Source organism: Rhinoderma darwinii, chromosome 7, assembly GCF_050947455.1.
Source record: "Rhinoderma darwinii isolate aRhiDar2 chromosome 7, aRhiDar2.hap1, whole genome shotgun sequence".
Classification (NCBI taxonomy): Eukaryota; Metazoa; Chordata; class Amphibia; order Anura; family Rhinodermatidae; genus Rhinoderma; species Rhinoderma darwinii.
The window spans coordinates 80,653,142-80,679,681 of record NC_134693.1 but is presented as its reverse complement, the minus strand read 5'-3'; the positions used below and the strand labels follow the sequence as shown (position 1 = coordinate 80,679,681).

Sequence of the window (26,540 nt, the reverse complement as noted above, 5' to 3'; positions counted from 1 at the left end):
GTCAGCCCAGTGCTCTAGGAACCCAAAGCCTTTTCCTCTACACCAAGACTTAAGCCATGCATTTAACTCCCTGAGTTCCTGCTGTCTTTCCTGTGATGCGCATGGCACAGGCAGTATTCCTGAGAATACAACCTTGGAGGTCCCTTCAGCTTGTAGCCTAGTTCTTTAAAATTATTCTTAAGACTCCTCCACCTACCATTTATTCTATCGTTTTTTACCGACATGGATCACAACAGCTGGATCATCACCAGCCCCTCCCAGCAATTTGTCCACCCGTTCCACCACATGCCGAACCCTGGCACCAGGGAGACAGCAAACCATTCGGTTGAGGCGGTCTTGGCGACAAATTATTCTATCCGTCTTCCTGATTATAGAATCCCCTACGACTATCGATTGGCTTACATGCATTACCATCCCACAGACTACTAGCTGGGATGTTCTCCCGGCTGTTAGGCAGATCAGTATTCACTATGTAGGCCACTTATAATGTGGTGACAGAGCCTCTTTAATGCGATCTTTCGAGATGTTATCTGAAAGAAAGGTGTGCCGAGAATACAACTAGAGACACTCCAGAGACCTAAGGAGGATGGGAGACTAGCTGTGCCAAACCCATGGATATATTACCTATCTGTGCAGCTCCAACATCTTAGGGGGTGGGGTGCATAACAGCCGGCTCACTCAGCAGGACATTTAGTGGAACATGTTATGGGGTAGAAAGTTCTTTTGTTGGCTCTTGAATCAGGGAGATTTAGTAACATGAGTCGGGCTTTTCCCACGTTGATGCTAATACACAAAGTATGGACTAAGGTGAAGGCTGTGCTAGGTCTTGAGGGCTACACCAAATATTCCCCTATATGGCGGAACTTGTATTATAAGGAATTTGATCAACTAAATGGATTTGATGCAAAAAATTTGATTGGAAAATGTAAGATGTAAAAGTTATAAGCCAGCTTTTTCAAGATGATATATTTAGAACATTTGAGGATCTCCAATCGGAATTTGCCCTGCCACATTTTTCTTTTTATCAATATCTCCAACTGAGACACGCCTGGGAGTTACAGAGTAGACGAACTCCGATATCACAGGCCCCACAATCTCCACTTCTAGATTTAGTGGCCCAGATGGGGGGACGAAGGGGCTTATCTCTTTTTTATAGATGTCTATTGGAGGTCATCCTTAAAGCACATCCTCTATCCCTTAAGGGGAGATGGGAGAAAGATGTGGGACCTATAGAGGAGGAGGTTTGGCAACAGGTCTTGGAACAGGTTCCTAAGACTTCGTTGAGTGAAATGTATAGACCATCCCAGCTATGTACAGAAGACCATTACTTTTACAAAAAATGGGCTATAAGCAAGACTCTATGTGCTATAGATGTGGGGAAGATGGAGCCGACTTACTCCATGTAATGTGGAGTTGTACTAGACTTCTGGGGTTCTGGAGAGACACAATTATTTATTTACACTGTTGTTATTATTATTACACTGTGATATGTATATTGGGCTACACTGCTGTCATGGTCTGTTGGTATGTGGACCCACTAGGCCGCACCGCCGTAATGGAAGGCAGCTGGCCAAACAACAGAGCACCCCAGCAATACAAAGTCCAGCACTAGGGTACCTGAATAGTCGAGACAGCGGCCGAGGCTTTAGCATGGATTGAGGTGGGTGCAGCAGGTTACGCCAGACATGGCAAATGACAGCAGGTGCAGCATGTTGCGCCAGACGTGGCAGATCACACTGGACGTGGAAGATGGCACTAGACATGGTCGATGACAGCAGGTGCAGCACGTTGCGCCAGACATGGCGGATCACACTGGATGTTGAAGATGGCACTGGACGTGGCAAACGACACTGGACGTGGCAAACGACAGCAGGTTCAGTAGGGCATGACTCCAACACTAAGAGGCTCATAAACGAGAACACAGCACGGGATACAGGATACGGGTAACAGGGCACGGGTAACAACTGGAACTGGGAAAACACTAAGGGACTATTTGCAAGACGGACTTGGAATACACTAACAACGCTCAGGCAAGGATCAGAAGGGCAGGGCCCTTCTTATAGTCCAGGAAATCATGTGCAGTTGATGATGATGATTGTTCACATGGGAGCGCGCTGGCCCTTTAAAACCGGGCACGAGCATGCATATGCACCCTACGAGACACAGCGGACCGGAGCGGAAGTGAGTGCTGGCATCTCCTAGGAAGGAGATGTGAGCCAGTTCTCACTGATCTATGGCTGCGGGAGGTGAGTAAACCCGACGGCCCGCGCCCATGGACGCTACAACTGCTACCCTGCCTGTGACGGAGAATCAGCGACTGGCAGTGTAATGCGCCTTTTGTACCAGGCTAGAAAATGTATTGCTTCCCACTGGAAAGATGCTGATCCACCTAGACTCTCTGAATTTAATGACCGGGTTAACACAATGTTAAGAATGGAGAAATATGTATATGGGAGAAGGGGCACCAAAAACAAAAATTAAAGACCTATGGTCTCCTTGGCTGGACACTCCGGGTGTGGCTCCAACTGTTCTGGTAGATAGACTGTTACCGGTGTTTGCCATGCCGATGGGGGGGCTGCGGGAGCTGCTACTCACTGATTCTTCCTTTTCCTTGTGCAAACTTGACCTTATACATCTGGGCTGCGTCCTGGATTCACGTTATACTTGTTTGATACGTATGTGATATATGTGTGCCATCTATATATACTCTGTATGATCTGTGGAAATGACTCATGCAACTCATGTTGTTGCAACTCTGTCTTCAAGGAGCTCTATGGAGGATTTTTTCTAATTGGACAGTACAAGATGGACACTCTGAGCTGCTTTGCAGCTTCTCATGAGCGAGGAGACTGGGTGGAGGGATGGTATTTATGTAAATGTTTTACTGTTTGAAATTTTAAAATATTCAATAAAATTCTTTTGATTGAAAAAAAAAAAGAGAAGGGTGATTAGTTTCTCAACAGAACACGTGTCCACTGCTCCAGAGTCCAGTGGTGGTGTGCTTCACACCACTACATCTGATGCTTGGCATTGTGTTTGGGGGTGTAAGGCTTGCATGCAGCTGCTCAGCCGTGGAAACCCATGCCATGAAGCTTTCGGAGCACAACTTTTGTGCTGATGTTAATGCCAGACAGGGCCGGACTTGCCATCTGGCAGTTTTGGCAAATGTCAAATGGGCCGGTGGATAGTGGGCCGCCTGCTGGCCACCAAAACAATCAGTGTCGGCGGCCTGCTGCCTCTCTGAGGGGGCGGCAGCGCCACTGAAACCAGCTGCCCTCACACCCTCCTGCACTAATTGTACCTGCCTTACAATGACGCTGATTGACAGGGCAGAATGACTTTCCCCGCTAATCAGCGCCTTTCATCGATGCTAGCGGCGCAATGACATCATCGCACTGCTTTTGTTGTTGAAAGGCACAGATTGGCGGGGCAAGTCATTCTGCCCTGCCAATCAGCGCCGTCGTTCAGCCCCAGCAGACATGTTCAGAAGAGGCATGGGAATGGGATCAAGGTGAGTATGTAAAGTTGTTTTTTTTCCCACCTAAAATTGTGATTGGCATTATCTATGGGGGGGGGGAGCTATATGCGGGACACTATCTACAGGGGTGGTCATATGTGGGGCACAGTCTACAGGGGAGGCTATATGTGGGACGCGAAGGGGGGGCTATATGTGGGGCACAATCTACAGGGGAGGCTATATGTGGGGCACTATCCACAGGGGGACTATATGTGGGACATTAAGGTTGGCTACATGTGGGGCACTATATACGGGGAGAGCTATAAGTGGCACACAATCTACAGGGAAGGCTATATGTGGGACACAATCTACAGGGGGATCTATAAGTGGGACACTATCTACAGGGGCAAAGTCTACAGGGGAGGCTATATGTGGGACACTAAGGGGAGGGCTATATGTGAGGCACTATATACAGGGGGAGCTACATGTGGGGCACAATCTACAGGGGAGGCTATATTTGTGTGTCACTATTTACATGGGGGGGCTATATGTGGGACACCATATATAGGGGGCTATATGTGGGACACAATACACAGGGGGCTATATATGGTGCACTATCTACTGGGGGGCTATATGTGGGGCACTATCTACAGGGGGCTCTATGGGGGGCACTATCTACAGGGGGCTCTATGGGGGCATTATCTACGGGGAGCACTGTGTGTGTGTGTGTGTGTGTGTGTGTGTGTGTGTGTGTGTGTGTGTGTGGGGGACACAGTGTATGGTGCTATTATAATCAGGGACACAGTGTATAGTACTATTATAATCAGCGACACATTTTATAGTACTATTATTATCAGGGACACAATGTATGGTGCTATTTTAATCAGGGACACATTCTATGGAACTATTATATTTAGGGGTATAGTGTGTGCCATCATGAGAATTTTATCTTTGTTTATAGGTGCAGAAATGTTTGAATAGTGGGAAGCTGAAGACATCTGAACGGCAAACTGCATTAATGGGCCATGGCCGGGAGAAGTCATCATAGAGGCCTGAACCGGATGGAGAAGAAAAGAGAAAAAGAACAACTAGAATCTGAGATCGTCACCGGTAAGTCACTTAATATAAATGTTTATTCTGCCTCTAATCAGTACTGTAGTCACTGTATGATCTGCATCGAGATGATGGGTGGTATGATTTTATTTTTTGTGTAACAGCAACTCCCAGTATATCCTTACCATTGTTCGGTCCATGCTTCAAGCTGTAGCTTTAGATCGTACAAACCTATACGACAGGGGTTGCACTAAATTGAGCTGTATTTGTGCTGGTGCTGTATATATGTATAAGCTTTGTTCTGGTGCTGTATTTATGTACTGAGCTTTGTTCTGGTGCTGTATATATGTACTGAGCTTTTGGTCTGGTACTGTATATATGTAATGAGCTTAGTTCTGGAGATATATATAACCGAAAAACACAGCATGGATCCAGAATGGCTCAAGAAAAGTAAAATGCAGCCATCAGCAAGCATGTGTCCAAGTGTGAACCAGATCCTAGGGCGTATACCCATAAAGCATCCAAAGCATGAATATATATAACCTAAAGAAAGAGATGCCACAAGACTAGAAAATATGGAAAAATAGAAAAATACTTTATTTGGAAATAACACATTAATACACAATGATTGTGTATTAATGTGTTATTTCCAAATAAAGTATTTTTCTATTTTTCCATATTTTCTAGTCTTGTGGCATCTCTTTCTTTAGGTTATATATTAGTTCTGGAGATGTATATATGTACTGAGCTTGGTTTTGGTGTTGTATTTATGTGCTGAGATTAGTACTGGTGTTGTATATATGTACTGAGCTTGGTTCTGGTACTGTATATATGTAATGAGCTTTGTTCTGGTACTGTATATATGTAATGAGCTTGGTTATGGTACTGTATATATGTAATGTGCTTGGTTCTGGTGTTGTATATATGTATGAGCTTGGTTCTGGAGCTGTATATATGGATTGAGCTTTGTTCTGGAGCCGTATATGTCAGAGCTTGGTTCTGGAGCTGTAATTATATAGACTATATTAATAATAACAAAATTGCAGGGCAGATGGAATTGTTTTCAATTAATTGTATATTTAATGGGCACCTGTCAGGTAGTTTTAACCCCTTGAACCGCCACCATGCAGTAATACATGACCTAACAATACTTCCAAACATTCCCCTGTATGTTGTTTTCAGATGCAGGAAAATCTATAAAATCATCTTTTAAAACGGCGCACACTATATGCTAATTACTCATTAAAGGGTCATGGGGCAGTGCCGCCATCCTGAAGAGTCACATAGCCCTGCCTCCAAACCCACCTTTCCATGCTTGATTGACATCCCTGTAGCTGTTATACATCACTAGCAGTCCCCTCCAACTTTCTCGGATGCGCCATTGCCTTGTACTACTTTGGCACACACCGTGCAGCGAGGTATACTCTGCCCGGCTGCACCGTGCATGCCAGTACAAGGCAAAGAGTTGGAGGAGGCTGCTAGTGGTGTAGAACAGTCAGGGGATGTCAATCAAAATCTGGTGGGCGCCATTGGTGAACACAAGCACCAACATTACAATAACTGCTGCCTCCTGGTGTTTAAAACCACATCTTTCCGAGATTTATTGCTGTGTACTCTGCAATGATGGGAAGGAGCACTGCAGAAATTAAGTATAGTGCTTGTTGGCTGAGCCACAGCTAATCAGCTATAGACTTGTTTTCTGCACTGATGCCTCACTCATTAGCGCACATCTCTGACGCCACAGAGGAAAAGGAGAATGAGTACCTGCCCAGTCTGCATGTACAGAGCAAACCTAACGCTGGTTGGCTGAGGTTTATTTCTTTATCTGCTTACGTTTCATTTAAGCTGCAAGCAGCCTTCTACAATGAGGGGGGTAGGGGGGCATATGTGAGTGTAAAGGACATGGGTGATGCACACAGTATCTGCTAGCAACCTGCTTGTGGGGGGGGGGTCCAGGTACTGTAGATAGGAGGTGCTATAGGGTTAATTGGGTGAGCATCAGGTTATGGTTAATTTGAGCCACAGATGGGAGGAGCTTTGTAAAAGGGGCATAGCTTCATGGGCACATGGACGGGGCTTAGTGGTGGAGGGGGGCATCTCAGGTATAGATGCCTATGTACTGCCAGCATCCTGCATGCCAGTGCCCAAGAAGCAGCAGTCTACAAAAGAAAGCAGGTAAATATAGCAATGTAAGTGAAGTGTTGGATTTATTTTTGTAGTGTGGCTGGTTGATGTAGTGTACGTCAATTGTATGAGTGAAATATGCAATTTGTGTGAGTTTTGTGTCTGCTTATAATGTATTAGTGGCATTTGTGTGAAAGTTGTTTTCAGTGTGAGTGGTATGTGTGGTATAGGTCTAGTGTGTAAGTGTTATATGAGGTATGTGTTTAGCATTTGTGTGGTGTGTGCAGCATCTGTGCCAGGTGTGAGTAGTGCATTTTCAACATGTGTCCTTGGTGTCGGTAGACAATGTGCGGCATATGTCTTTAGTGTGGGTGGTGACACTGGAGGATATATCCTAGTTGTCAATGGTGTGTGTGCGCATGTGTCCTAGGTGTGAATGGTGCATGTGAGGCATATGTCCTAGCTGTTAGTGTGGGATGTGTTCTAGGTGTAAGTGGTGTGCGTGCGCATGTATCCTTAGGTGTGCGCGGTGTGCTTGCGCACGAGTCACAACTGTGAGTGGTGTGCGTGCGCATGTGTCCTAAGTGTGAGTGGTGTGCGTGCTGTGTCCCAGGTGTGAGTGGCACGAATGCAGCATGTGTCCAGTTTGTGGGTTGCATTTGTGAATCATGTGTCCAGCATGTGAGTGTGTGTGTGTGTGTGTGTGTGTGTGTGTGTGTGTGTGTGTGTGTGTGTGTGTGTGTATATGGCTGAATATTAGCTACAGTATGGTGATATTTTAGCATTGTATAATGGTATAATTTGCAACCTTTATACGTCAGTATTAGGCCATGATCATGCAATCAGGATTTGATTAGGACTGATTCCACACCTAAATCCCTTTCAAATCCACTAACATTCTGCTTCCATTACAAGTGAATGGGCTATTTGGGCTGCTAAAAAAAAAACCTCTAGATTAATGAGCATGTTCATAATTCTGGTGGAAAAGCAGTGGATGAGTTCAATAAATATCCCCATGTCTTGTATAGCTAAAAGGTGGTCCCATGTACTCCAGCCCAACACTGGTGGCTTTGTATGGGCTGTGGTGGGCCTGTGTGCGTAACTGTTTTTAAGTCTCAGTCCGTCTCTAATGCCAGAGGAGGTTAGGAACTCTGCAGTCATTGAGTCAGCAGACAGTTGGTGACTTTTATACACTATGCTCCTCAGCACTCGGAAACCCTGCTCTGTAACTTGACGTGGTCTGCCACTTTGTGGCTGAGTTGTTGCGGTTCCTAAATGCTTCCACTTTGCAATAATAACACTCACAATTGATCATGGAATATCTAAGAGAGAAGAAATTTCATGAACTGACTTGTAGCTACGGAGGCATTCTATTACAGTACCATGTTCAAATTCAGTGAGCTCTTTAGAACGACCCATTCTTTCACAAATGTTTATAAAGGTGACTGCATAGCTACTTGCTTGATTTTATATACTGTGGTAAAAGGATTGAATGAAATATCTGATTTCAATGATTAAGAGGCGTGTCCCAAAACTTTTGTAGTGTATATATAATGTTAAATCACATATAAGGGTACGGCCACATGGAGCGGCCCTGACACGGTTGCAACGCGGCCAACAACCGCACTGGCACTATGTAGGAGGGGCTGTCAAATACCTCGTTAAGGGGTATTCCGGTTACATGCGCATGCGCACTGCCGCCCCATTCATTCTCTATGGGAGCGCTGGAGGTAGCCGAGTGCAGTGTTCGGCTTTTTCCGGCGCTGCAAAAGAGAATGAATTGTTGTAATTTGCAAAATCGTGCGGCCATAAAGGGTGTATTAATTCATGGCCGCACTATTTTGCGGATAAAGGGATGGTTTACCCACGTTAACATGCAGCCACTAACAGGCTGTTTGACAGCCGCACCGAACATGGTGCCAGCACAGTTGTTAGCCGCGTTGTGACCGTGTCAGGGCCGCTCCATGTGGCCCTACCCTTAACGTTTATATACTATGTTCAGGGTAAGGCCACACGGTGCAGTCACGGTGCGTTTATGTTGCATTTTTAAACCGCAGCAAGTCATTTTTGAATAGAAGTCAATGGTGAAATTTGTGTTATGGCCAGACTGCTGCTATTATATTACAATGTGTTTTTTGTGCAGTTAAAGAGGCTCTGTCACCAGATTTTGCAGCCCCTATCTGCTATTGCAGCAGATCGGCGCTGCAATGTAGATTACAGTAACGTTTTTATTTTTAAAAAACGAGCATTTTTGGCCAAGTTATGACCATTTTCGTATTTATGCAAATGAGGCTTGCAAAAGTACAACTGGGCGTGTTGAAAAGTAAAAGTACAAGTGGGCGTGTATTATGTGCGTACATCGGGGCGTGTTTACTACTTTTACTAGCTGGGCGTTCTGATGAGAAGTATCATCCACTCCTCTTCAGAACGCCCAGCTTCTGGCAGTGCAGATCTGTGACGTCACTCACAGGTCCTGCATCGTGTCGGCACCAGAGGCTACAGTTGATTCTGCAGCAGCATCAGCATTTGCAGGTAAGTAGCTACATCGACTTACCTGCAAACGCCGATGCTGCTGCAGAATCATCTGTAGCCTCTGGTGCCGATGTGTCCTCGCTCGTCTGACATGATGCAGGACCTGTGAGTGACGACACAGCGTGATCTCTGGAGAACACGGCTGTGTCTGCACTGCCAGAAGCTGGGCGTTGTGAAGAGAAGTGGATGATACTTCTATACACAACGCCCAGCTAGTAAAAGTAGTAAACACGCCCCGATGTACGCACATAATACACGCCCAGTTGTACTTTTACTTTTCAACACGCCCAGTTGTACTTTTGCAAGCCTCATTTGCATAAATACGAAAATGGTCATAACTTGGCCAAAAATGCTCGTTTTTTAAAAATAAAAATGTTACTGTAATCTACATTGCAGCGCCGATCTGCTGCAATAGCAGATAGGGGTTGCAAAATCTGGTGACAGAGCCTCTTTAACTGCATCTTCATAATGTCCGACCGCATGCAGTTAATGACCGAGCTGCCAAAGTTGTGGCTGAACTGCTTGTGTTTTTGCTAACAGTTCTGCAATGCATTGTAATGAACTATATACAGGAAGCAGCTAACAAACTTCAACACGGGTGAAAACTATGTCCATCAATTATTTCCTTTAAAAACGCAACAGAACTGCAGCATTACAGAGACAAAAAATGCATTCAGTTGACCGCATGCCATTTTCAAACGCAACAAAACCGCGTCAACGACGCACCGTCTGGCCTTACCCTCAGATGCTGTTAGTAATTATTTGTTTAATTAAAGAACTGCAAAGTGCAAACTATGTGTCAGATTCTTTCTATAAATTTATCTTCACAAAAATCTCATTAATATGACAGAGATATTGGAAGATGTTTGAGTCCTCCCAATCCTCCTTTCCCATTTCCCTTCAACATGTCAACTTCATTGCTATGTTCACCTTGAGCCCACGACCCAAGTAATCAGAGAAAGGCTGGTTGCTAGGAACAATTTACATGAAAACTTTATGTAGAAGGCATTAGTTAGCAATTAGAGATAAGAAAATCTGTGAACATTTGCTTTTCCTGTGTTTTGTCTATGGGCATATTTTCTATTACAGAGCCATATTTAAAGCCTAGTACCGTAACCCTTTCCCAATATTTGACGTACATTTACGCCATAGTCGTAAGTTTGAAGTATGGAGTGGGCTCATGATATTAGATTTCTCCATACACAGCAGTATTAGGTGTATATTACAGCTGACACCATTCTCTAACAGCCGGGATTGGGAATCACTCTTAGATTCCGAGGTCATTAGCGACCCGATAGCTAAACCATTAGACAGGGGTGGGCCCTCTGTCACCACATCAGCCACCTGCTTTGCAATCGTGGGGTGCCAATGGATTGTCATGGGGGCCTGATGAAGGCCCCCGAGTCTGCAATCTAAGTACTCCCCGGAGGCAGGGCTTAATAGGAGAATGCTTAAAGGACCAGTGTCACCCCAAAAAATTTTTTTATATCAGTTAGATGTTAGTGTTTTATTAAAAACGTTTATATTTATTTGTGTGTTTGTGTGTTACTTTTTTTTATTTTTTTACTTTTTCTTCCCTATGGGGGCTGCCATTTTTTTTTCCATTTCTGTATGTGTCGATTAACGACACATACATACATGGAATACGGCAGCTACAGTCCCATAGTGAATGCGAACGGGGCCCGTTCCATCCACTATGGTGTACGCCGTCTGTGTGGGAACGGCGCATGCGCCGCTCCCACACAGTCCAAGTTGAACTGTGCGCCGTCCGGCGCCATTTTCCTGTGGACCGGAAGTCGCGGCCGGACAGTAAGATTACTACTTCCGGTCGCGGCTTCCGGACTTGTGCACATGGAGCAGCGGCAGCAGACGGAGCGGACGGACCGGAGGAAGTGGCGGCGGCAGGAGCAGGTAAGTGATTTCTATCTATGTTCGTGTGTTACTGTGTGTTTACTACTGTATGTAAACCTACTACACTGTGTGTTAGCTCAAAAAATGGCGACACACAGTGTAGGAGGTTTGACCGTTCAATCCCCTCGTTTCTCCTGGCACTAGCCAGGATAAAGGAGGGGGGGATTGTGTGAGCTCACTAGAGCGAGGGATTTTTTCCCAATTTTGCAGCATAAAGCAATGTGGTTGCTTTACCACATGCAATGTTGCAATTTTGGGAATGGCTCCATCTAGTGACCAGCACTGGGAAATATTATAAATTAGAATCTAATTTATAATATTTCCTGACTCGTGAAAAAAATAAAAAAAATTAGAACAATGTTTAATCACCTATACACTAATTGTTTAACTAAAAAAAAAAAAAATACATGTTTTACTGGCAACACATTCCCTTTAAAGAACAAAATACTGCAATAAGGAAGTATGGCAGTATTTTAGCCAAGCTATCAAACAATTGCATGTTCAAGTAAAAAAAGGTTTAAAACAATTTCCAAGAATAGTAAATTAAAAAACGTTTCCCATTTCTTGTGTACAATAATGTAAACAATAAAAAAACATGATTGGTATCACCACGTCTATAACGATCCAAACTATTAAAATATAATGTAATTTAGCCTGCATGATGAATGCCAAACAAAAAAAAATAATTAGTCACCTTGCATTCCAAAAAATGCAATAAAAAGTGATAAAAAATGTTGTACCCCAAAATATCACCAATACAAACTACAGCTCACCCTACAAAAAACAAGCCTCACACAGCTCCATTAATATAAAAAAAAAAAAAGTTTAGGTCTCAGGATACAGCGACATAAAAGCACATTTTTTTTTAACAAATGGTTTTAATTTTGGAAAAGTAGTAAAACATTATAAAAATATATGAATTTGGTATCACCATAATCATACTGACCTGCATAATAAAGCTCACATGTCATTTTTACCGCATGATGAACGCAGTGAAATCTAAACAATAGTTTAAGTGCTAGTTTTTTTTACCATTCCATTCTTCAATTTTTTTTTCAACTTTACATTCACAGTATATTATATGGAAAATCGAAAGGTACTGTCACAGCGCGGGGTGTGGACCCACTGCGCCGTACCGCGTAGCGGAATAGCAGCTGGCCAACTAGGTACAAAACAATGTCTATAGTCCAGAACGGGTACCTGAGGCAATGCAGACAGTAGCGGTGACACAACTTGACTTTCACTGTAGATGGCACAGTAGATGCAGCCGAAGACACGACTTGACTTTCACTGTAGATGGCACAGAGGCACGGTAGCATGGAATACAGGGTACAGGCAGCAGGAACGGGTAACGCTGGGAACTGGAAAACACTGGGAGACCATTTGCAAGACAAACTTTAGGTAGACAACAACGCTCAGGCCAGGGTCAAGTGGGCAAAGCCCTTTTTATAGTCCAGCAGCATTCTGAGCTCATTATTGACTAATGACAGCTGGACGCGTACTGGCCCTATAAGGCCGTGCACGCGCCCTGTGGGAAACAGTCCCAGAACCCGGAAGTGAGTGCCGGCGTCTCCCTGGAGGAAGATGTCGCCGAGAACACAGATATCCATGGCCAGGGCCGTCAGAGGGTAAGTCTGAACGACGGTCCGCGGCCATAGATGTTACATCGTCACTCACTTCTGGGTATCCCCCCTCTTAAGCCCCCTCTTCTTGGGGCCAGAGCGGGAGAGAAATCTCTTCATGTGGACAGGGGCATCAATTTTCTCCTCTGGCTCCCAATACCTCTCCTCTGGACCAAATCCCCTCCAATCCACCAACTAAAACGTCCTTCCTCCCATTTTCTTGGTGGCCAGGATCACCCTCACTTCGAAAGTACCTGACGAACCGCCAGGAGCCACTGCGGAACTAGGAGTCCTGGAGTAGCGGTTCAGGACCACGGGCTAGGAGTTAGGGATCTTGAGGGTATGAGGCAGCCGAAGCTTTTAAAACACAGGATTGATTTGTAGCAGAATCTCAAAGGGTCCGAGGAACCTCGGAGCAAACTTGCAAGGCGGCACCCTCAGCCGGATATTCCTGGAAGACAGCTCAACCTTCCTACCTGGAAGAAACTGGGGAGGTTCTCATCTCCCAGTGTCTGCCTTTCTCTTCATGCGGTCCACCGCCAGCAGAATAGAAGATCGAGTCTGTTGCCATATCTGCAGAAAGTCCCTGAAGGTAGAGTCAGCTGCAGGCACCTGGGACATAGTAGAGGCAGGAAGAAGTATACGAGGATGTTGGCCGTAGACGATGAAGAACAGACTGGAGGTGGTGGACTCACTAGTATGGTTATTATAGGAGAACTCGTCCATTGGACTGAGGATGATAAGCCGAGGAGAAGTCCAGCTTTACACCGAGGAGGCCGCAGAGTGCTCTCCAGAACTTCAAGGTGAACTGGACCCCTTGATCCGAGACAATATGCAGAGGCAAGCCGTGCAGACGGAAGATGTGTTGAACAAAGAGGTTGGCCAGTCGAGCAGCAGAAGGCAGACCAGTCAGGGGAACAAAATGAGTCATTTTAGAAAACCACCACCCAGATCACACTGCATCCCGCAGAGAGAGGCAGATCTGTGACAAAGTCCTGGAGGGAGATGTCACCGAGAACACAGATATCCATGGCCGGGCCGTCAGAGGGTAAGTCTGAACGACGGCCCTTGGCCATAGACGTTACAGGTACCATTAAAAAATCAACTTGACCTGTGAAAAACAAGCTATGTCGATGGAAAAATAGTTATTGCTTTTGGAGGGCAGGAAAAAACGAAGATGAAAAAATTAAAACTCGCTGCGGTGGGAAGGGATTAATACAGATCTCTATTTCACCTCCATTGATTTATACGTCTGAAATATGGCTCGATAACAGGAATTTCACCCGTCGGGGAAGTGGATCTTATCAGATTCACTTGTTTCTGATGGCAATGTATCCTTTGGAACTTGTCTGTCTCAAATGACTCATATTGATGGAGAAAATGTATGGTAATCTATGGTATATATTTATCTATGCAACAGGTTAGCTTTAAGGTGGTTTATTGGATAAGTTAAAAATGTTATATATTACACTTTTTACACAAACATCTGAGACTCACCTTTCTGGCATTTAAATACAGTACACAGGCACTGTGCTTCTTCTGCCACCCTCTCTTCAAGGGATTTCTTGCCCATCCCAAAGTTTCTAAGTGTTGTGATGGTAAATCTTCTTTGCTCTTTCCATGAGCTCCCATATGGGGCCAATACTATGCCTAAAAAAAGCACACAAAATGTTCATTAGCAAATAGATTGCTGGGACCCAACAGTGAAAGAAATTTTGCTTTTTTTCTTCACATGTATCTACGAATTTGATTTATTTCAGACTTAGGCCTTATTTACACGAATGTGTCTGTTTTGCGCGCGTAAAAAATGCAGCTTTTTTTGTGTAGTAGTTCCATGTGGCATTTTTTATGCGCGTATATGACATCCGTATGTCACATGTTTTTTTCCGTCAGCAAAAAAAACCGAGGGAGGTGTTTTTCTCTTTTCTTTTCATTTCTTTAGCAACTGTTGCGTGAATCATGGACAGCACACGGATAACGTCCGCATGTTGTCCGTTTTTTTCATGCATCAATTGACTTCAATGGGCTGTGGTGCGCAAAAACGCAACAAAATAGAACATGCAGTGAGTTTCACGCAACGGACACACGATTCATGAAAAACAACACATGTCTGAATAGCCCGATTGATTTTCATAGGTCCATGTGGTGTCCGTGAAAAAAACCGACAGCACACAGATGTGAAATACGCTTGTGTGAATAAGGCCTGAAAAGATGTTTTAAGAATGTGGAATTCTTGTTGCTGTTCATTTTGGTTTGCTAATCCTGGCACTTATTTTTTACCAACACCTACGAACAACCAAGGCTAGGAAAAGGTTTCTTTAATTCATGCAGGCACTGTGTAAAAGTGCAGAAATCATTCTATTTTTTCATAAATGTTTTGATATTTCATTATGTCTGACAACAATTATATTTTATTTTTACTAGAACATTACCGCTACAATTTTGCATTACTATTTAGATATCGCCCATATACATATAACTGGAGATCATACATTTCTTGTTCACCCTACGGCAGGACATACATAGGGGTTAAAGTCAATTGACTGCCAGATAGAAGAGACATGGTTAATTAGCAGTGTATGTAAACAATTAAGCGATTGCTAGATGCCTATATTAAGGCTCCAGCAGGAGTATCAAGTTGCATTTTTTTGTCGCTTTCCTTCTGGATAGAAACAGATACTTCTATGGAAGAAAACTATAATTGCCATTAATACAGAGAGAGGTCCCGAAGGCAAAACTTTGTCAGGGTGGATTGAGATATCTCTCCCCCTAGTGCTGTGTGAAGGATGATTTATTTGCTTATATTCTCTGTATGAAATTACATTGTGAATTATCAAGCAGGATGCCGAATTACTAAGATATGTATTACGTGAAAGTGATTATGATAATGTTTAAATGATTTAGTTTCGTGCAGCAGCCATCTTGTCTGGAGTTCCCATCTTGGTTCTTTTGTAGTGAATAGAAAAGTAATTGTTCCTTTAATACAAGTAATGTTGATTTCGTATGTTTTATCTTTGACATTGGTTCCCATGCGAAGTTGGTAGAGAATGGACAGGGAGTAAGAAGGGAGGGTGGCAAGTATGCGTGAAGGAAGGTCTCCCCCCCATCTCCAAGAGAATATTCTGTCCAAAAGAGATAAGGCCACCTGCAAACCTAATGTGTGAAGAATTATAATGATGTTGTAAAGGATCTGCCAGGCACAGCTTCGGGGTTAACGCCCATAGATAATCAGTCTGCACCTGCTTCTATGTCTGTGAGACTGACTCCATCTTCCACCACTCAGGGTGGCAGGCTTAGGAGTGGGAGAACCTATCACAGCCTGGCCAGACGGAGCTAGCTCCCGCCCTCTGTCTATTTATACCTGCCTTTCCTGTTCCTCCTTTGCTTGTGATTCTTCTCGTTTGGTTTCCTGGCCCTGCTGCAGCTTCTTGTACTATTGTCCTTGCTTCATATTGACCCCGGCTTGCTGACTACTCTCCTGCTCTGCGTTTGGTACCTCGTACACTCCTGGTTTGACTCGGCTTGTTTACTACTCTTCTGCGCTGCGTTTTGGCACCTCGTACTCTCCTGGTTTGACTCGGCTTGTTCACTTCTCTTGTTGCTCACGGTGTTTCCGTGGGCAACTGCCCCTTTCTCCCCCTTGCTCTGTGTACCCTTGTCTGTTTGTCTGTCGTGCACTTATTGAGCGTAGGGACCGTCGCCCAGTTGTACCCCGTCGCCTAGGGCGGGTCGTTGCAAGTAGGCAGGGACTGAGTGGCGGGTAGATTAGGGCTCACTTGTCTGTCTCCCCACCCCCGTCATTACATAATCACAAGCCCATACCTAGTCTACCCTGGTCCCTGACACCACTATGGACCCCCTTGAGACCCTGGCTCAGCAAATTCAGGGTCTCTCACTACAGGTCCAGGCCCTGGCTCAGAGGGTCAACCAGCCTGATGCTACCATGGTAGTCCCCCTCACCTCACCTCTTGAACCCCACCTCAAGTTGCCCGACCGGTTCTCAGGGGACCGGAAGACTTTTCTCTCCTTTCGGGAGAGTTGTAGGCTCTATTTTCGTTTAAAGCCCCACTCCTCAGGTTCTGAGAGCCAGCGGGTGGGTATAATTATGTTCCGGCTCCAGGAAGGGCCCCAAGAATGGGCCTTCTCCTTGGCTCCTGACGCCCTTGAACTTTCCTCCATTGATCTTTTCTTTTCTGCTCTCGGACTCATCTATGACGAGACTGACAAGACTGCTTTTGCCGAGAGTCAGCTGGTGACCTTACGTCAGGGTAAGAGACCTGTTGAGGAGTATTACTCTGACTTTAGGAAGTGGTGCGTAGCTTCTCGGTGGAATGACCCTGCCTTAAGGTGCCAGTTTAGGTTGGGTCTGTCGAACGCCCTGAAAGATCTGCTAGTTAGTTATCCCTCTTCTGACTCCCTAGACCAGGTTATGGCTTTAGCGGTACGACTTGACCGACGTCTCAGGGGACGACGACTTGAACGTCTTGATGTTTTCTCCTCTGACTCCCCCATGATGCCTCCCGAGGTTCCGTTGCTTCGTTCCTCCCCGGAAGATTCGGAGGTACCTATGCAACTCGGGGCCTCCGTGTCACCCCAACAACGTAGAGATTTCCGCAGGAAGAATGGTCTCTGCTTCTACTGTGGGGATGACAAGCATCAAGTGAACAACAGTCCTAAGCGTAAGAATGCAGCCGGAGTACTTCCGCGCCTAAGTGATCATCGGGGAGGTCACTTGGGCGCACAGGTATTTCCCGTAAATATAAAACGTAATAAAATCTTGCTTCCCTTTCAGGTCTCTTTTGGTGGTAGGTCTGCTACCGGCAGTGCCTTCGTGGATTCAGGGTCTTCTGCTAATATCATGTCTGTGGAATTTGCTATGTCTCTAGCTATGCCTTTGATTGATTTGCCTAAACCTGTCCTGGTAGTGGGTATCGACTCCACTCCTCTTGCTAATGGTTATTTTACACAGCATACCCTTGTTTTTGAACTCCTTGTTGGCTCCATGCATTTGGAGCAGTGCTCTGTACTGTTAATGCAGGGATTATCGTCTGATTTGGTTTTAGGCCTTCCCTGGTTGCAGTTGCATAATCCCACGTTTGACTGGAATTCTGTGGACCTTAACAAGTGGGGTAATGAATGCTTGACGTCATGTTTTTCTGTTAATTCTATTTCTCCCCCTGAGGGACTTCGCCGATGTTTTCTCTAAGGAGGCCTCCGAAGTTTTACCTCCTCATAGAGAATACGATTGCGCTATCGATTTGGTACCAGGAGCTAAGCTCCCTAAGGGTAGGATATTTAATCTCTCTTGTCCCGAACGGGAAGCTATGAGAGAGTATATCCAGGAATGCCTGGCCAAGGGTTACATTCGCCCCTCTACTTCTCCGGTAGGTGCTGGCTTCTTCTTCGTAGGGAAGAAGGATGGTGGTCTTAGGCCATGCATTGACTACCGAAGCTTGAATAAGGTCACTGTAAGGAACCAGTATCCCCTTCCTCTGATTCCTGATCTCTTTAATCAGGTTCAGGGGGCCCAATGATTCTCTAAGTTTGATCTACGGGGGGCGTATAACCTTATCCGCATCAAAGAGGGGGATGAGTGGAAGACTGCGTTTAACACACCCAAAGGTCATTTCGAATACCTCGTCATGCCCTTTGGGTTGTGTAATGCTCCCGCGGTCTTCCAGAATTTCATAAATGAGATTTTAAGAGACTACCTGGGGGTATTTCTTGTAGTGTACCTTTATGACATACTTGTGTTTTCCAAGGACTGGTCCTCCCACATTGAGCATGTCAGGAAGGTGCTCAAGGTCCTTCGAGAAAACAAACTGTTTGCGAAGACCGAAAAATGTGTGTTTGGGGTGCAGGAGATACCATTTTTGGGCCAAATCCTCACTCCTCATGAATTCCACATGGACCCTGCCAAGGTCCAGGCTGTGGCGGAATGGGTCCAACCTGCCTCCCTGAAGGCGTTACAGTGCTTCCTGGGGTTCGCTAATTATTACAGGAGGTTTATTGCTAACTTCTCGGTCATCGCTAAGCCTCTTACGGATCTCACTCGCAAAGGTGCTGGTCTCCTCCACTGGCCTCCAGAGGCTGTCCAGGCTTTTGAGGTCCTTAAGAAGTGCTTTATCTCGGCCCCGGTGCTGGTTCAGCCCAACCAAATGGAGCCATTTATCGGGGAGGTTGACGCGTCCGAGGTGGGAGTGGGGGCTGTCTTGTCCCAGGGTACCAGGTCCCTCACCCATCTCCGTCCCTGTGCCTACTTCTCCAGGAAGTTTTCACCCACTGAGAGTAACTATGATATTGGCAACCGCGAACTCTTAGCCATTAAATGGGCATTTGAAGAGTGGCGCCACTTCTTGGAGGGGGCTAGGCACCAGGTAACGGTCCTTACAGACCACAAGAATCTGGTTTTCCTAGAATCTGCCCGGAGGCTAAACCCGAGACAAGCTCGTTGGGCGTTATTTTTTACCAGATTCAACTTTGTGGTTACCTATAGGGCTGGGTCTAAAAATGTTAAGGCTGATGCATTGTCACGTAGCTTCATGGCCAGCCCTCCTTCGGAGGAAGATCCTGCTTTTATTTTGCCTCCAGGTATAATCATTTCCGCTATTGATTCTGATTTAGTCTCTGAAATTGCGGCTGATCAAGGTTCAGCTCCCGGGAGCCTTCCTGAGAACAAGCTGTTTGTTCCCCTGCAATTCCGGCTAAGGGTACTTAGGGAAAATCATGACTCTGCCCTATCTGGCCATCCAGGCATCCTGGGTACCAAGCATCTCATGCCAGAAACTATTGGTGGCCTGGGTTGCTTAAATACGTTAAGGCCTACGTCGCCGCTTGTGAAATTTGTGCTAGGTCCAAGACTCCCAGGTCCCGACCAGCAGGCTTACTATGTTCTTTGCCCATTCCCCAGAGACCTTGGACCCATATCTCCATGGATTTTATCACTGATTTGCCTCCATCTCAAGGCAAGTCGGTGGTGTGGGTTGTAGTAGACCATTTCAGTAAGATGTGCCACTTTGTGCCCCTCAAGAAACTACCCAATGCTAAGACGTTAGCTACCTTGTTTGTCAAAGACATCCTGCGTCTCCATGGGGTTCCTGTCAAAATTGTTTCTGACAGAGGGGTACAATTTGTATCATTGTTTTGGAGAGCCTTCTGTAAAAAGTTGGAGATTGATCTGTCCTTCTCCTCGGCCTTCCATCCTGAAACTAATGGCCAAACTGAGAGGACTAATAAGTCTCTAGAACAATATTTAAGGTGTTTTATCTCTGACTGTCAATATGATTGGGTCTCATTCATTCCCCTCGCCGAATTTTCCCTTAATAACCGGGTCAGTAACTCGTCAGGGGTCTCCCCCTTTTTCTGTAATTTTGGGTTTAATCCACGGTTCTCTTCCGTTTCACCTGGTAGTTCCAACAATCCCAAGGTAGAGGTCGTTCATCGAGAACTGTGCACAGTCTGGGCTCAGGTTCAGAAGAACCTAGAGGCGTCCCAGAGCATACAAAAAACTCAGGCAGATAGAAAACGTTCTGCTAACCCCTTGTTTATGGTCAGGGATCTGGTGTGGCTATCGTCTTAAAAATTTGCGCCTTAATGTCCCGTCCAAGAAGTTTGCTCCCCGGTTTATAGGGCCGTACAAGGTCATTGAAGTCCTCAATCCTGTCTCCTTCCGACTGGAGTTGCCACCATCTTTTCGAGTACACGACGTGTTCCATGCCTCCCTCCTTAAACGCTGCTCCCCGTCCTTGGCTCCCTCGAGGAAACCTCCGGTCCCTGTTCTCACCCCTGAGGGGGCAGAATTCGAGGTGGCCAAGATTGTGGACAGCATGATGGTCCAAGGCTCCCTCCAGTACCTGGTCCATTGGAGAGGATACGGGCCTGAGGAGAGGACTTGGGTACCCGCTCGGGATGTTCACGCTGGGATATTGGTCAGGAGGTTTCACCTTCGTTTCCCCAGTAAACCAGGTCCACTTAGAAAGGGTCCGGTGGCCCCTCATAAAAGGGGGGGTACTGTAAAGGATCTGCCAGGCACTGCTTCGGGGTTAACTCCCATAGATAATCAGTCTGCACCTGCTTCTATGTCTGTGAGACTGACTCCATCTTCCACCACTCAGGGTGGCAGGCTTAGGGGTGGGAGAACCTATCACAGCCTGGCCAGACGGAGCTAGCTCCCGCCCTCTGTCTATTTATACCTTCCTTTCCTGTTCCTCCTTTGCTTGTGATTCTTCTCGTTTGGTTTCCTGGCCCTGCTGCAGCTTCTTGTACTATTGTCCTTGCTTCATATTGACCCCGGCTTGCTGACTACTCTCCTGCTCTGCGTTTGGTACCTCGTACACTCCTGGTTTGACTCTGCTTGTTTACTACTCTTCTGCTCTGCGTTTTGGCACCTCGTACTCTCCTGGTTTGACTCGGCTTGTTCACTTCTCTTGTTGCTCACGGTGTTTCCGTGGGCAACTGCCCCTTTCTCCCCCTAGCTCTGTGTACCCTTGTCTGTTTGTCTGTCGTGCACTTATTGAGCGTAGAGACCGTCGCCCAGTTGTACCCCGTCGCCTAGGGCGGGTCGTTGCAAGTAGGCAGGGACTGAGTGGCGGGTAGATTTGGGCTCACTTGTCTGTCTCCCCACCCCCGTCATTACATAATCACAAGCCCATACCTAGTCTACCCTGGTCCCTGACACCACTATGGACCCCCTTGAGACCCTGGCTCAGCAAATTCAGGGTCTCTCACTACAGGTCCAGGCCCTGGCTCAGAGGGTCAACCAGCCTGATGCTACCATGGTAGTCCCCCTCACCTCACCTCTTGAACCCCACCTCAAGTTGCCCGACCGGTTCTCAGGGGACCGGAAGACTTTTCTCTCCTTTCGGGAGAGTTGTAGGCTCTATTTTCGTTTAAAGCCCCACTCCTCAGGTTCTGAGAGCCAGCGGGTGGGTATAATTATGTTCCGGCTCCAGGAAGGGCCCCAAGAATGGGCCTTCTCCTTGGCTCCTGACGCCCTTGAACTTTCCTCCATTGATCTTTTCTTTTCTGCTCTCGGACTCATCTATGACGAGACTGACAAGACTGCTTTTGCCGAGAGTCAGCTGGTGACCTTACGTCAGGGTAAGAGACCTGTTGAGGAGTATTACTCTGACTTTAGGAAGTGGTGCGTAGCTTCTCGGTGGAATGACCCTGCCTTAAGGTGCCAGTTTAGGTTGGGTCTGTCGAACGCCCTGAAAGATCTGCTAGTTAGTTATCCCTCTTCTGACTCCCTAGACCAGGTTATGGCTTTAGCGGTACGACTTGACCGACGTCTCAGGGGACGACGACTTGAACGTCTTGATGTTTTCTCCTCTGACTCCCCCATGATGCCTCCCGAGGTTCCGTTGCTTCGTTCCTCCCCGGAAGACTCGGAGGTACCTATGCAACTCGGGGCCTCCGTGTCACCCCAACAACGTAGAGATTTCCGCAGGAAGAATGGTCTCTGCTTCTACTGTGGGGATGACAAGCATCAAGTGAACAACAGTCCTAAGCGTAAGAATGCAGCCGGAGTACTTCCGCGCCTAAGTGATCATCGGGGAGGTCACTTGGGCGCACAGGTATTTCCCGTAAATATAAAACGTAATAAAATCTTGCTTCCCTTTCAGGTCTCTTTTGGTGGTAGGTCTGCTACCGGCAGTGCCTTCGTGGATTCAGGGTCTTCTGCTAATATCATGTCTGTGGAATTTGCTATGTCTCTAGCTATGCCTTTGATTGATTTGCCTAAACCTGTCCTGGTAGTGGGTATCGACTCCACTCCTCTTGCTAATGGTTATTTTACACAGCATACCCTTGTTTTTGAACTCCTTGTTGGCGCCATGCATTTGGAGCAGTGCTCTGTACTGTTAATGCAGGGATTATCGTCTGATTTGGTTTTAGGCCTTCCCTGGTTGCAGTTGCATAATCCCACGTTTGACTGGAATTCTGTGGACCTTAACAAGTGGGGTAATGAATGCTTGACGTCATGTTTTTCTGTTAATTCTATTTCTCCCCCTGAGGGACTTCGCCGATGTTTTCTCTAAGGAGGCCTCCGAAGTTTTACCTCCTCATAGAGAATACGATTGCGCTATCGATTTGGTACCAGGAGCTAAGCTCCCTAAGGGTAGGATATTTAATCTCTCTTGTCCCGAACGGGAAGCTATGAGAGAGTATATCCAGGAATGCCTGGCCAAGGGTTACATTCGCCCCTCTACTTCTCCGGTAGGTGCTGGCTTCTTCTTCGTAGGGAAGAAGGATGGTGGTCTTAGGCCATGCATTGACTACCGAAGCTTGAATAAGGTCACTGTAAGGAACCAGTATCCCCTTCCTCTGATTCCTGATCTCTTTAATCAGGTTCAGGGGGCCCAATGATTCTCTAAGTTTGATCTACGGGGGGCGTATAACCTTATCCGCATCAAAGAGGGGGATGAGTGGAAGACTGCGTTTAACACACCCAAAGGTCATTTCGAATACCTCGTCATGCCCTTTGGGTTGTGTAATGCTCCCGCGGTCTTCCAGAATTTCATAAATGAGATTTTAAGAGACTACCTGGGGGTATTTCTTGTAGTGTACCTTTATGACATACTTGTGTTTTCCAAGGACTGGTCCTCCCACATTGAGCATGTCAGGAAGGTGCTCAAGGTCCTTCGAGAAAACAAACTGTTTGCGAAGACCGAAAAATGTGTGTTTGGGGTGCAGGAGATACCATTTTTGGGCCAAATCCTCACTCCTCATGAATTCCACATGGACCCTGCCAAGGTCCAGGCTGTGGCGGAATGGGTCCAACCTGCCTCCCTGAAGGCGTTACAGTGCTTCCTGGGGTTCGCTAATTATTACAGGAGGTTTATTGCTAACTTCTCGGTCATCGCTAAGCCTCTTACGGATCTCACTCGCAAAGGTGCTGGTCTCCTCCACTGGCCTCCAGAGGCTGTCCAGGCTTTTGAGGTCCTTAAGAAGTGCTTTATCTCGGCCCCGGTGCTGGTTCAGCCCAACCAAATGGAGCCATTTATCGGGGAGGTTGACGCGTCCGAGGTGGGAGTGGGGGCTGTCTTGTCCCAGGGTACCAGGTCCCTCACCCATCTCCGTCCCTGTGCCTACTTCTCCAGGAAGTTTTCACCCACTGAGAGTAACTATGATATTGGCAACCGCGAACTCTTAGCCATTAAATGGGCATTTGAAGAGTGGCGCCACTTCTTGGAGGGGGCTAGGCACCAGGTAACGGTCCTTACAGACCACAAGAATCTGGTTTTCCTAGAATCTGCCCGGAGGCTAAACCCGAGACAAGCTCGTTGGGCGTTATTTTTTACCAGATTCAACTTTGTGGTTACCTATAGGGCTGGGTCTAAAAATGTTAAGGCTGATGCATTGTCACGTAGCTTCATGGCCAGCCCTCCTTCGGAGGAAGATCCTGCTTTTATTTTGCCTCCAGGTATAATCATTTCCGCTGTTGATTCTGATTTAGTCTCTGAAATTGCGGCTGATCAAGGTTCAGCTCCCGGGAGCCTTCCTGAGAACAAGCTGTTTGTTCCCCTGCAATTCCGGCTAAGGGTACTTAGGGAAAATCATGACTCTGCCCTATCTGGCCATCCAGGCATCCTGGGTACCAAGCATCTCATGCCAGAAACTATTGGTGGCCTGGGTTGCTTAAATACGTTAAGGCCTACGTCGCCGCTTGTGAAATTTGTGCTAGGTCCAAGACTCCCAGGTCCCGACCAGCAGGCTTACTATGTTCTTTGCCCATTCCCCAGAGACCTTGGACCCATATCTCCATGGATTTTATCACTGATTTGCCTCCATCTCAAGGCAAGTCGGTGGTGTGGGTTGTAGTAGACCATTTCAGTAAGATGTGCCACTTTGTGCCCCTCAAGAAACTACCCAATGCTAAGACGTTAGCTACCTTGTTTGTCAAAGACATCCTGCGTCTCCATGGGGTTCCTGTCAAAATTGTTTCTGACAGAGGGGTACAATTTGTATCATTGTTTTGGAGAGCCTTCTGTAAAAAGTTGGAGATTGATCTGTCCTTCTCCTCGGCCTTCCATCCTGAAACTAATGGCCAAACTGAGAGGACTAATAAGTCTCTAGAACAATATTTAAGGTGTTTTATCTCTGACTGTCAATATGATTGGGTCTTATTCATTCCCCTCGCCGAATTTTCCCTTAATAACCGGGTCAGTAACTCGTCAGGGGTCTCCCCCTTTTTCTGTAATTTTGGGTTTAATCCACGGTTCTCTTCCGTTTCACCTGGTAGTTCCAACAATCCCAAGGTAGAGGTCGTTCATCGAGAACTGTGCACAGTCTGGGCTCAGGTTCAGAAGAACCTAGAGGCGTCCCAGAGCATACAAAAAACTCAGGCAGATAGAAAACGTTCTGCTAACCCCTTGTTTATGGTCAGGGATCTGGTGTGGCTATCGTCTTAAAAATTTGCGCCTTAATGTCCCGTCCAAGAAGTTTGCTCCCCGGTTTATAGGGCCGTACAATGTCATTGAAGTCCTCAATCCTGTCTCCTTCCGACTGGAGTTGCCACCATCTTTTCGAGTACACGACGTGTTCCATGCCTCCCTCCTTAAACGCTGCTCCCCGTCCTTGGCTCCCTCGAGGAAACCTCCGGTCCCTGTTCTCACCCCTGAGGGGGCAGAATTCGAGGTGGCCAAGATTGTGGACAGCATGATGGTCCAAGGCTCCCTCCAGTACCTGGTCCATTGGAGAGGATACGGGCCTGAGGAGAGGACTTGGGTACCCGCTCGGGATGTTCACGCTGGGATATTGGTCAGGAGGTTTCACCTTCGTTTCCCCAGTAAACCAGGTCCACTTAGAAAGGGTCCGGTGGCCCCTCATAAAAGGGGGGGTACTGTAAAGGATCTGCCAGGCACAGCTTCGGGGTTAACGCCCATAGATAATCAGTCTGCACCTGCTTCTATGTCTGTGAGACTGACTCCATCTTCCACCACTCAGGGTGGCAGGCTTAGGGGTGGGAGAACCTATCACAGCCTGGCCAGACGGAGCTAGCTCCCGCCCTCTGTCTATTTATACCTTCCTTTCCTGTTCCTCCTTTGCTTGTGATTCTTCTCGTTTGGTTTCCTGGCCCTGCTGCAGCTTCTTGTACTATTGTCCTTGCTTCATATTGACCCCGGCTTGCTGACTACTCTCCTGCTCTGCGTTTGGTACCTCGTACACTCCTGGTTTGACTCTGCTTGTTTACTACTCTTCTGCTCTGCGTTTTGGCACCTCGTACTCTCCTGGTTTGACTCGGCTTGTTCACTTCTCTTGTTGCTCACGGTGTTTCCGTGGGCAACTGCCCCTTTCTCCCCCTAGCTCTGTGTACCCTTGTCTGTTTGTCTGTCGTGCACTTATTGAGCGTAGAGACCGTCGCCCAGTTGTACCCCGTCGCCTAGGGCGGGTCGTTGCAAGTAGGCAGGGACTGAGTGGCGGGTAGATTTGGGCTCACTTGTCTGTCTCCCCACCCCCGTCATTACAGATTTATCTGGGATGTATTTTATTGTATGCTTTTTACTGAATAACAAATATTGTTATATTGTCTCTGATTGATTAACCTCAAGCCTACACTCCTTCTGAATTTCAGTTTAACAGTTTGAGTTTGGTAATAAATCCTTCAGAGGAGTATTTTTGAACATATCAGTAGCGTCTGTGTGTTTTCTTCTCCTCTCTCGATATATATCTGTGAAATATCCTAATTAGGATACTGACTAATGTGGTCTGGCCTTGAGAGTCTGTTTGGACTCGTATAAATTTCAGTCTAATATATTTTGAGCGATGGATTTCCACGACAGCTGTATACAGGTGGTACCTGGTACCTGGTACCGAACCGTCAGTCTCAAGTATTGGAATCG

General features: G+C 46.5%; 1 protein-coding gene across 4 annotated transcripts in view; it reads right to left on the bottom strand.

The window, feature by feature from the left end:
• LOC142657990 (cytochrome P450 2D17-like) overlaps positions 1 to 26,540 on the bottom strand; it is a 178,103-nt gene that overhangs the window by 83,311 nt on the left and 68,252 nt on the right. For all 4 annotated transcript variants that reach the window (XM_075833614.1, XM_075833611.1, XM_075833613.1 and 1 more), the window contains one exon: positions 14,197 to 14,349. In XM_075833614.1, coding sequence (XP_075689729.1) covers positions 14,197 to 14,349 — 153 coding nt within the window. The remainder of the gene's footprint in view (positions 1 to 14,196; positions 14,350 to 26,540) is intronic.